At 37.2% G+C, this 12,421-nt stretch overlaps 1 protein-coding gene across 1 annotated transcript; it reads right to left on the bottom strand.

Annotated features, from left to right (window-relative positions):
• Positions 1-3,301: 3,301 nt before the first annotated feature.
• Positions 3,302-8,668, bottom strand: LOC124212161 (homeobox protein aristaless-like 3). The gene is made up of 4 exons (XM_046611957.2): positions 8,436-8,668; positions 6,542-6,676; positions 5,011-5,276; positions 3,302-4,382 (listed from the first exon to the last, which is right to left on the bottom strand). Exons 1-4 carry the CDS (start codon positions 8,511-8,513, stop codon positions 4,097-4,099), a joined length of 765 nt encoding a protein of 254 aa, XP_046467913.1. The 5' UTR covers positions 8,514-8,668; the 3' UTR covers positions 3,302-4,096.
• Between the last annotated feature and the right edge of the window lie 3,753 nt (positions 8,669-12,421).

Genomic DNA, 12,421 nt, shown 5'->3' with positions numbered 1-12,421 from the left:
TCGAACTTTCCAAGCAGTGCAGGGTTAGAAAATACACTATTCATACATTAAAAACGGCGCTTACATTGCATCGTAAAATTCATTGCAAGAGCAAAAAACGCGGCTCTGATATTCACTGTTAACCCCTTATTGCATAAATTATGAAGAAGATGGAATAAAAGTTTTACATTTACTCAAATAGTTTGATAGTTTACACTCACCATAGATGGAAAAAAAATATATTCCGTTACACGAAGAAATGTAAAATTAGTATTCAAAGTTGGTTTTGAAAAAAACAAAATCCTTCAACATACTGAAAAAAAAAAGTTAAAACTTCAACGGCCAAATATGGCTTTGTATGCGGTAACGAGTTAAATTTATGGCGAAGTGTAATTGGGGTAAACGTGATCGCCAAACGTGATTGTAGGAATAAACGCCTGGAGATAATAGGGGACCAATCGTTTACAGGTGAGTAATTTCACCTCATCTGTATCATCAAAAATCGTCGATATGGCGTTGTTCCGCGTATAATTACACATTGCGATTCGTGTACGATCATGGCGTGAGTCGGCCGTGCGAACTCGAACCGTTAAAACGTTTTTGATGCGTGCATTACACTCTGAATAGTTACTAGTCACGATACAAGTTCCGTTCTTTCAGCGTTAAAATATAAATATTTGCACGTTAATCAATGAGCATATTGATACAATAACAACCACGTATATCGCAGTGTTGTAAATCGTTTGATCAGACAAATGATTAGCATTTACGACAAAGGCGATTCTGTAGGTTCGGTAGGGTTTCACCGAAATTCTGCACTCTTACCTACACTGAGAGAAATTTTTAGTTTCGGTTACCGCTCAGTCCTTAACTATTTTCATTTTTTACCACAATCGAGAAATATAATTCTAGGTACAAAATGAAAATTAGTTTTGTGGCTGTTACCAGAAAGTCTAGTATCCGTTACTGTTCTTTCTCATCACGATCACTGTTACTATATTTTCTTGTAACTGTTGCAAAAATTTAATGCTTGTCCAACGATAAATTGACGTTAGAGCCTTGTTTAACTAAAAAAGTAGAGTAAACCGAAGAAACGGATTTTGCGTTGCAATTACGAAAAAAGGATCGACAACAGCGCGAAATGGTTACGCGTATCTCGTTTTTCGTAATTCCAACAATATTAAAACAGGTTTTTAACGGCACCTGTTTTACTGAATTTTTCTAATTACTGTAACAAATGAAATTTTTCTCAGTGTACGTTTGTTCATCAATTTATCCCGGCTAGACGTAGCTACGAATAAGTGACGAATGGAAAGTTGTTGGAGAGGTCAAGTTGCACGATGATTTGCATAATATATATATAAAAACCGGTTTATTGTTCGCAGGAACAAAATTTTTCAGTACTTCTTTGGTTACAACGGCGAAATGCAAATTTTTGCTGTCTAAACAATGAATTCTCGCAGAACATCGACAATTTTTATTTTTTAATTTTTTTTGGTCCCAGAAAATATACGTTTCATTTTATTATCGATAGGGTTAAGATTACTCAAAAAAATTTCACTCTCATCACTTGAATATTCCGAATATCTGTCTCAACAGATGTGCGTCGATTCAATACACCAGCAATATTTTTTTAAAGCTTATTACAGAGCTGAGAAATTAAATTCGTCTCGAGAATGTCTGAATACGAAGGTAAACTGACCTTAAGTTGACTTAAGTCAAGACTTACTTAAGAGGCTACAAATGAATGTAATAACGTTTACAGGTATATCCTATCTCGAACGCTCTTGATTGCGGGTAGGCAAATGACGTTGACCTTCAGGATCAATGATGCAATGGTGCAAAGCAAAGTTGTACTGAAACTGGTTTCACCGGCTGCAGAAGCACCTGCATGCCTTTGCTCATAAGTAGATTTACAAAAGTTACGCATAGCCGGTTTATCAGCGTCTCGATGGCGTGGCGAAGGCATCGTGCAATTTGAAAGGTAACGGGTTAAGGCCACGGATAGGTTTAGGTGCGTGGTAAAATTGATACCCATTGGATAAGTATGACCCTGACCACCGATGCATGAACCGTCCTCGTTTCTCAGTGATTCGTAATAAATTCTACACAAGGTGCTATTCGTTTCTAAAACGGTAGGTTCAACCGCCTTTTTGTATGACCTGAAATAAGTAAAAGGAGTTTGTAATCTAACTTGAATTAATCTGAAAGTACTTTTGCAATCGCATGATATCGCGTGAAACAGTTGTGGGATTATTTGAGATTACCTGAAATCATTAAATCGTCTTTACTTGTAACTATATGGGCTAAGGAAATATTTCTCATGATCCGCGGTTCGCCTAACGGTCACATCCGATCGTCGAGTAAATGAAATTGTCAACGTAGGTCTAGCATTGGCAATAATAACTTGGGGACCATGCTGGCCCGTTTGTTACACCAACGTCGATTCAACATTGGACCGATGTTTCCACATCGCTGATAACCAAATATCGATCTTGTAATCAAAAATGAATTCGTAAATGAATTTGAAATTGAAGTTGGGTATTAAAGATGTAACACGATTCTTCGTCCTCGTCAAGTCAAGCTTGAAAACCCTTCGCAATTTTTGAAATTATTGGGACAACAAATTAATTCATTCATTTCAGAAACAAAAATCGAGTTATCGTGTACTTAGAACTTTATCATTATTCTCCGTTTCTCTATGAATCCAACTCCATGTTCGTTATCATCGATTTTACTACCAATTGAAGAATAAAAGTTTAACCAAGGTCGACTGGATGTTTCATCGAACGTTTGGCCAACGATGGCCTAATAATCGGGTATCTAACATTCGACAACATTTGCAGAAGAAGGGATTAATTTTTTTTTATAAATGGAGTTTGAGTTTAACAATAACCTGTTGATCAACTTGAGAACAAACTAACAACCGAACCTGGAACCTTAAGAGTCAAAACAACCAACTAATTTTCATCGAGAAGGTTTATTTATACACCTTTATATGTAATCGTTTCGTAACGGACAAGCTGAAGTAGAAGGCTTGAGTTTTTGAGTTTCTCAAAAAAACAAAATCACAAGATGACTGAATCTGTATATTTGCAATTCTTTTTCATATACACATAGGATCGTTATACTGTTTCCTTTCAACTTACCGTTCACCGTATTGAAGAATGTGTTGAGATTTTTTAAAGCCGTCACGACCGTGAAAACGTCGCCGATATCAATACCAAGGACTCGTTTATATTATAGGATCGGGTCATCTCGTGGTTCATCGTAACAACACATAGCATGTTAAACCGAATATAAAACTGAAGTCATTTTGCCGTACGGGGTAAATTTACGTATATGTTTTATATCTGTGTATACGCAGTATATATATATGGTATATACACCTATTATAATTATTTACAATGTCATACATATTCTTGATTTTCATCATAGAGCGTTTGTAATGAATTCATATTAAAAACTTCACGTTCCTATACATATATAACCGTATCACTTGACCAATATTTCGATGCACACGTCAAAGTCTATGCAATAATTTCAGTTGGTATAAATCCGTGGTTGAAGATTTTTGCTGCTATTGTTTAGGTTCAAAAAGAATAAGATCGAGAATTTATATAATCGGGTTTCAAAGGGTGCGATTAAAGTTATTCGTGCTGCGCTTGGTCAAACAATATCCCATCTAAAATAACAAAAAATTTAATCTTGAAAATATAAATTCAAAGTGTAGCCAACTTCGCAGGGATCACATTATTAAACACCACGTTTTTTGAACCTCTCAAGGGAATCAAATGTTGAATTTCGATAGATGGTAGCTAGTTTCATTCTCCTATAAATAAGTTGTACATACGCAATGGAAAATCTGATTTTTCATCAATTCAACAGTTATTCCAAAAAGTTACGGTGATCGAAATTGGATGAATTAAGTTGTAAGGATATTAGATGTTGGAAAGATTTAAAAATACTGCGACCTGTTTAGTGCAAGTATTTTAAATGTTTTTTCTTTTCACTTTGAAGGTAAGTTATTTTGACCAAAGTTACCTCACACAACTTCGACTGCGTCTTTAAAATTTTCGTTTTGACATATTTCCACCCTACAGACCGCACTTCGTATCTAATTATTCTTCTTGTTGCTGAGAGTAACGTCGAGAGGTTCGTCAATTGGCTGAGTAACGGGGCCGACGTTTTGGGATTGATTCACCGCAGAGAGGTGGTGGTGATATAGCGCTGGATGGGGATAAGGCTGGGGATGAGACCCTTTCACTGTCAAGTCCATCTCGGCTTCCTGAGGTCTTTCGGCGATCCCCGCGCCGCTTGAAACAGGGCTGACGGATCTTCTCGGCGGCGAATTGCAGCCGCATCTCATTCTTTCCGGCGATTTGTCGCAGGCCACTGGATAACTGTGAGAAAAAAGAAGACGAAGGAACGATTGAGGAGGATAATAGTACATTATGTAACGAGGAAATAAAGTCGAGCTTTATTCCCGTGTCACATATATAGAACTTTATTTCCAACTCAACTCTGGCGCCAATATTTAGTTGAAAATTCGGACTTTTAAATTGGCCTCATATTTCCCGCAAATGCGTTTTAGGGAAAAATATGCCACTTTCGTCCCGCTTTTGAGGTAAAAAAAAAAGGTAACTTTATCGTTGAATCGGGAATAAATATATATGCTTACGTTTTCTTTAACAATTCAGTCGGTTCGAGAGAAGAATTCATTCTCAGTCAGCTAGAAGATGTCTCTAGCCAAAGAGTGGACGTTTTTTAATCGAGAAAATCGATTCGACGAATGGACTGATGAAAACATCGGTAACTCAAAGATAGCGATAGCGATTTTCCAAGAATCGTGAAATCGTTGCAAAAATTTCCAAAAATTTAGGAAGCTTACGTTGAAGTCATGAAAATTAAAAAATACCACGTGTATTTTAATTGCATGATGAGGTTTTTTTTTAACACCAATTTATTCTAATCAAAACTTAGTCTTGAAGACTGATGATCGACTGCCAGAGAAAAACTTTCGACTCTCACCCGTGCGGTGAAAGAACTCGGTAATCTTTGCAGATCGAGAGCGAGTTGCTCCCTTCGATCCCCTTTTCATTTGACTGGGGCATCTGCCCTGGAGGAACTGACGGCGGCGGGGGCGAGGCGTCGGGATGCTCGACGCCGGTCTGCGGTGGTCGAAGTAAAAGCGGTCCAGCGCTACCCAGCCCAAGACAACGCATTCGCCAGGCGTCTTGAAGCAGTTGGAGTCGAGCCTGTTTCCGCCATTTCGCTCGTCTGTTTTGGAACCAGACCTGAATGAATGAAGAATTGCAATTAAAGTCCGATTTTCGTGTGTGCGACACTGGTGCGAAAGAAGCGTGCTTGTGTTTTACAAGCATACCCTGGGGAAAATAATTTCTATGTCAGACTAAGAAATATTGCGAGTCGTAGAAAAACGTGGAATATAACAGAAAATCGTAGAAATGCGTAAAAGATTGAAGATAATGGTCAAAAATCGCTGTATTTTTCGTAAGAAAGTACAAGTTTCTGTGAAAAATTATCAAAATCTATGACTTTCAACGAAAAATCATGAAAATTACATGTTGGAAGTTGATTTAAATTATTTTTTTTTTTCGTAGCATCGCGGTGGAAACTACTAGGATTACCGCAAAATTATTAATATCTACGACTTTTTATAAAAGATAATTTCAATTTTGGACCCCCCAAACATCGTGAATTTTTTCTTCCTCGTAGAACCGCATTAAATTCCGTAGAAAAGAACAAATATCTACGAAAAATGATGAAAATGTAGAGTTTTTTATGCAAAAAAATTACAGTTTCGGACCCAAACCACCGCTAGATGTTGCATCTCTCTCACAAGGAAAACTTATGATGGAGACAAGTTAAGTACCCAGCAAAATTTGGTTCCGTTCTTCTCATTTTCTGAGTACGATCTAGACGGATTTAGAGAATCTGTCGTTTATTTTTTAACTCATCTTGTCTCAATTAGGTGAGTCTTATGAAAAAAATTATAATGTTTATAATACAAAATTTTGACAAAATAGAATTTATCTTCCGTCGGACTCCTGCGATACATTACGCAAAAGTACGACAATCCATGAAAAATTTTACGACTAAACTACGAAATTGTTCCAAACTTGCATGATATTAACCTGACTACGGCCATATAAGGTACGCCTAATTTCAACCTGATCAGGACCTGCTGAGACATCAAGCTGGCCTGATCAAATTTCTACTCTGATCATAGCGATATGATTTTAATTTACTACTTCGCAAGGTTTCCAGACAGTTGGCTCCCCTCTGTTGTACATTCTCGAGAACCGTTCAGTTGAATTATTTTGCGCGCTTGGTATATGGTAGATAATAACAAGCACAAGATTAACAGAAACCAAATTTCATGAATGGATATCTGTGTTCTTTAAGAGAGAGGAATCTGATGAAACGTATAATCTGATGCGAATGATTTTCAACTCGTAGGACTAACGATAAGTATACTGACACTCTAATAAACAAAGACGAGCGAAACATAGATGTAAGATTTTGAAAATCGTTTTACCTGAACACGTGCTTCGGATAAAGCAATCCTGAGGGCTACTTCCTCCCGAAGAAATACGTCCGGGTAGTGAGTTTTCTGGAAAAGCGACTCCAGCTCCTGAAGTTGCTGGGGGGTGAATGTCGTACGGTTCCGTCTCTGCGTGTGAAAGCAAAAAAGGACTGAATTCTGATTTCCAAACGTGGTGAGAGATGAGTTTGATGAAAGTTTACATGCGCTGTAATTTTCGATTGAAGAACGTTGTCTTTGAGATAAAATTAGTCACCACTACACATATATTTTTTCAAATTGGTCATGTGGCACAGTATTGAGACTCATGTGCTTTTTAGATTATCATGTCCGTCTTTACACTGTTTCTATGAGTATACCTAACCATTTTTTTCGAAAGTTTTCTCTGTGGCGCGGTAGATTTTACCAAATTGATGGAGAACTGCAAATTTTTGACATGAGCAGGGACTAAAACTGCAGTCTAAGTCTTTCAAGTTTTTAATATTTGAAGCAATTGTTGTGACACGCAAACCACACAAAACTTGAGGTTGTTTCTTATTTTTGTAGTATGTCATTCGAATAGTATGAGATTCCTCGAGCATAATATTGAGAAAATATGAAGTCAAACATCGGTGCTATTTTCGCAATAATTTTTTATAAAAATATTTTTTTTCAGAGTAATCTTGAAACGCCGATTAACTGGTGCACTTTATTTTGCGAGTTCGATTATACTATTTCTTAATTTTTAATTTTTATAAGCTTCGTAATTGCTAGTTGATTTGTCGGCTAAGGGGTGATTCAAAATTGAAAATGCGGGGACCGGAGAGAAATTGTCGAAAGCTTATGATTTTTTTACGTCGAAGTTCTATTTTAGAAAACTTCTCTTACTTCGAATTTTCGCAGAAATGATTTTTCGGTGGATACTTTTTGATTAGCAACAAAGTTTACACTGGAGTCGAGAGCTGAAAATCCATTAATCCTTTTAACTGGCACAATCAAGATTAGTCATGCAGAAAAGTTCAAATTAGGCTTTATTTACTGATTGTGAATTACAGAGAATGGCAAGAATCATTTTACCATGATCTTTTGAATCAGTGAAAAGTTTATCGTGTCCCAAATTCACAGTTACAACCAGTTTCCTCGAGTTATATGCTTCATATCGCGAATCTCCGTTGTGTAAACATTGTACACTTTTGTATAGAAGAATCAGTCGCCTCAGTTTTGACGCATATTAAACACAATAGATTGGGAGACTAGTCGAATCTATTTCCATACCGATAAGTGGCTGGTGGTTACGTTGGATTGACAGATGTTGTTACAGTCTCAGTTTTCAGAATCGAGTAGGCAATTATGATTAAAGTATATGTATATAGGTCATAGTGTTTAGAGAAATACATTTCAATCCACGAAAATATTCAGAACCTTTCCACATGGACTCAACTGGATCTATAGTATTTTGAATTTACAGGAACGGAATGAGTTAAAAATCGATATAAGCGCTAATACTTTTTATGGATTCACATGAATTTAAATCGTTACGGTGTATCCAAAAAGGATCGAATGGATTGAAATTGAATTATTCAGGATTTGTGAAAAAAGAAATTTGCTTGTAAGGGTGGGCAGAGTCGAAGTTGTATATTACAGACTGGATCGAATTGAATTTGCGTAATAATATGATCGTAACAAAAAATTAGAAGAAACAAAACCCGTAGACACACATTTGAAACGATAAGTCAATGAATTCGGATTGATTTCCGTGTCACGCGAAACAGATTTCCGGTATAATTCTAATTGGTTCACATGAAATCGAGCCTGTCTTGATACGGTTTTTTTCACACGGGAGTCAATCGTTATTCTAAAGCAAAATAATCGAGCGCTTTGAAATAACTTAGGAGCAATTCACACTGACCTGTCGGCGACGGCCGAACATATATTCGGTTAGAAGGTCAGCCTGTGGTCCCAGAGGTGAAAGATAAGGACCCGCCATGGCTGTCCGAGGGATAAAATTGTCCGTGACCTGGCCTGGCGTCCGAAGACGATGAAAGTTTGTTTTTCCCGCCCTTGATGAGACGGACGGAACGTGGCGAACGACTTGTCGTATGGTGAACGAAGCTGACTGAAGACTGTGAGCGGAATCTCCGAGTCGCGGTGAAACCGAGGGTTGGAAACCCTCTGCGAATAATCGGGGGTGGTCGGGGGTTGCTGAGAAACAGGAGCGTCTATTGGCCGAGCTTTCGATGGGCGGAGCTTCGATAGCTGCGGGAAACACCCTCTGCTCGACGGATAATAAAAAATCCACCGCACACCGCACCGAATAAACAGATTTCCCGGATTTACTGACAAAATGATTGGCGGTCACACGCGTTTTATCCGTCCACAGTTTGTTGCTACTTGGTTACTGTATATGTTGGACGGAGGGAGTTTTGTGACATTTTTTGGGTGAAACGTATCCTCGGAAATTTTTATTCGCTCAAAAACATCCGAGGTTAAAGTGAGTAAAGTTATCGTAACGAAATATTGGGGAAGAAATTGATATTTTTTTAATTTTACAACGATTTTGACGGAACTAAGATTTTGAAATATGAGTGGGTTTTGTTTTATTGCTGTTTACTGAATTTTTAGACAGTTCCAAAATCGCGATATAACGGTTTTTTCTCGGCATGAATTTCTCGTTACTTACTTCAATGTGATAAAAAAATGTAAGTGTTTCGGTTGACTTATTTTTTTTTCTTCATATTTTTTTGCAATCACTTTGCGATTGTGATTTTTTTCTGTTTTATATCTATTAAACGTAAATGTTATTTGTAAGTTTTTATTACCTCAAAGTGAGGTTCTTTATTTCCCTTGTATTACTTCGGATTTCACATGACATGACTGACACCTGATTTTAATTGTCAAACTCAGCAAAGGTAACCGATACGCAAAGTACGCTTAAACCTGGGCTTATTTTACAACGAACAATAGTTTTTTGGCCTCGATAATTTAGAAGTGAATATTTTCTTTGGAAATGAAGGTCAGTAACGACAGACAAGAAATTGTTCACGTTTCGGCTCGAGTGAGAGCCTTCCTCAGAACGATTATATATTTACAGAACCATCTGTCACGAGAAAAGAATAATAAGTAACAGGAGTGAATTGCTTAAAATTAATCTTGTACAGACAATTATGAGATTAACAAAAGCAACTTGTGCCGATATAATTGAAAGGAAATTACCTGGTGATAACGTAGGATATTTCAAATTTGACGAACAACGCGAAGAAAATAATAATTAAAACCAAAGTAGGCTAAAAAACCAATGTTAATTTTAAAAAACGAGCGATACGAAACTCCCATGCATTCGTATTGGTTTACAAATTAATTTAAACACACAACCGAAATTTTCAACAGAGATCGATTTTTGAACTTGTAGATCCTCCAGCGTGCAAACGGAAAGAGAACGAAATCAGTAAGTGGTAAGAAGCATAGACTATGAGACAACGGGTCAAATAGATACGAAAATGTGATAAGAAGATAAGGTCAAGAGCAAGCTCAGTCGATAATTAGAAGTTACCGTTGATGTATCACAGGCGTGTAAATAGTGCCGAGATGTTCGGTTTATTGTTTAGTTATTGTTTCGGTTTCTCGTTCTAGCAAAGTTTTAACAAAAAACTGAAATTTCTTTTTCAACTAGTTGGTATTCCGTCGAATTGAAGCAAATCGGTTCAATAAGAATTCGAAACAATTAAGGCCCAAACAGAGGAAAAACCTAATTTCAAAAAATCACGATGTGCATTAAATGCAGTGCTTGTGGTAGTTCCAACCCTGACTTTCGAACAAAAAATATGTGAACCGTCAACCATATCATAGTTTCGAATGACGAACCAATTGTGAAAGTAGAATTTTTCCCGCCAACTCGATCACCGATGGAAAAAAAACTTCTCGTCCATAGCTACCAAGGATAAACAATTGTGGAAAACTAGAAGAAAAAAAAATCCGTAAAACATCGGAAGATATTTTAGAAAATGACGTATTCAATTCTTCTTTCCGAGACGACCGAAATATTTATTCGCTTACCCGGACAAAAAAAAAATATCTGCGTGAATACGGATACGGTTTAGAGGGTACGTAACGCGCGGTGCAGAGAGATACAAGGGTGTACGCGCAATCTTTTTAATTATGGAAACACGCTTTTGTGTTTCATTTTGTTTTGTTGTCAGTCCGCCTATTCTATTCGGGGGTTTTATATTATAACGTGGTGCAGGGTGAGGTTGACGAGCGCGGGGGAAAACGGCGTGGTTGGGGGCGCCAGGGTGAGATTGCTTTAGTAATGAATTACATAGCTGGAGGCTGTGTGCCTCTGCCTCTGCCTCCGTGCCTCCGTCCCTCGCCTCGCTGCTTCCGTCTCTCTTTCTCCCTCTGTCTGAGAGTCTGCACCCGACCGGGAAAGAGGCGCCACTACTTTCCGGCTGGCTATGCCGGTCCGTTTCTACTGCGTCCGACGTGTACGGCGCTCTTCTGCTTCGCCGTTCGGCTTGAAGACCGTTTTCACTGAGCTCGACGCCGCCAGCTTCGCTGCTACGTCTTGGTCTCACCCCGAGGACCCGTTCTAGGGGTGCAAGGGTAGAAGGATCGGAGAACGGAAGGGTCGGAATATCGAATTTTCGTGTGGCTTAGAAAAATTGTTTTCGGAATCCATTATTGCTAGTCCAACTGATAACGGCGAAGCTTGTCACTCTACGATCGTAATAAACGGAAATAATGATACAATGCAATGAGGAAAATTGCAGCATATAACGTATTATGATTTATACGGAGTTGGAATAAAGTATGTCAGATCTACATCGAGTATTTCGATATTCGTTCAAGAAAACGCGTATAACGTCTACGTATAGTAACAAGTACGACGAAGAAAGAATATTCAATGATCGACTAAAATTTATCCTTGCGGGAGAAGAATATTATCCCTTCGTATTTTCTTTTTTACGCTGTTCAATGAAAACCGTTCCACAGAATGCTGAATGCTCCGTGTACATAATTATTCTCGATCCATTTTTCATGCACTGATGAAACGAAGAAAGAAACAGAATACCAAAATAATAATGAAAACAAATATGTAAGATTGAGCAGATTGCGGATATAAATTCTGAATATCTTGATGCAAGTATTTATTCGATTTCTCAAAAATTCCAACGCGTTTCAAGATTATTTTTTAACTAAGTAAATGAATATGTTTTCAGCATACAAATATGTGCTGATCAAAGCTCGGTGTTGTGGACTTTGTCACTAGATTAATATAATTGTTGCACATACAGCATTTAATGGGTAAATAATTTGAAGAATGTTACAAAAAAGAACAAACTTTTTTTGCTACGTTTCGAACGGATGGTTCTCGTTAATATAAAGTGATTCAAAGCTAAGTTGTTCCCAAAACTTTTATAGTTTTTCACTCAAGTTACATACGAATAACAAAAATTTCTGCTGGATGTTCATAACGACATATTTGTTCAATAATTTTCAAATGTGTGAAAAATTTCTGAAAGTTGAAAGAATAACCTTTTAAATATAGGCGAGCACTTGTCAAATTTTATAATTTTTAAAGTGTTCCGTTGTTGTTTTTATTAGTTTTTTTTTTCAATACAGAATTTCAAAAATTGTTTACAGGTTAATATTTTCTTTTGCTTTTTTTTTCTCTTGAACGACCTGAAAAGTACTGAATAATTACAATGCTATGTGAATTGACCCGAAAATAGATTTTTTTAGAAAAGACAAAAATCTTTTGGAACTTCTTAAACTTGACTGACAAAATTTGTACTAATCGGGATGTCTTTTTCATGATAAGACGTAGTGACTTAAAACGTAGCGCCATGAAAATCAACAAAAAAAGTCACATTGGTACACCTTAGCTAAATATACACC

The sequence above is a fragment of the Neodiprion pinetum genome, chromosome 2 (genome assembly GCF_021155775.2).
Source record: "Neodiprion pinetum isolate iyNeoPine1 chromosome 2, iyNeoPine1.2, whole genome shotgun sequence".
Lineage (NCBI taxonomy): Eukaryota > Metazoa > Arthropoda > Insecta > Hymenoptera > Diprionidae > Neodiprion > Neodiprion pinetum.
Note: the sequence above shows the minus strand (reverse complement) of the source record. Positions and strands in the feature narration are given on the sequence as shown.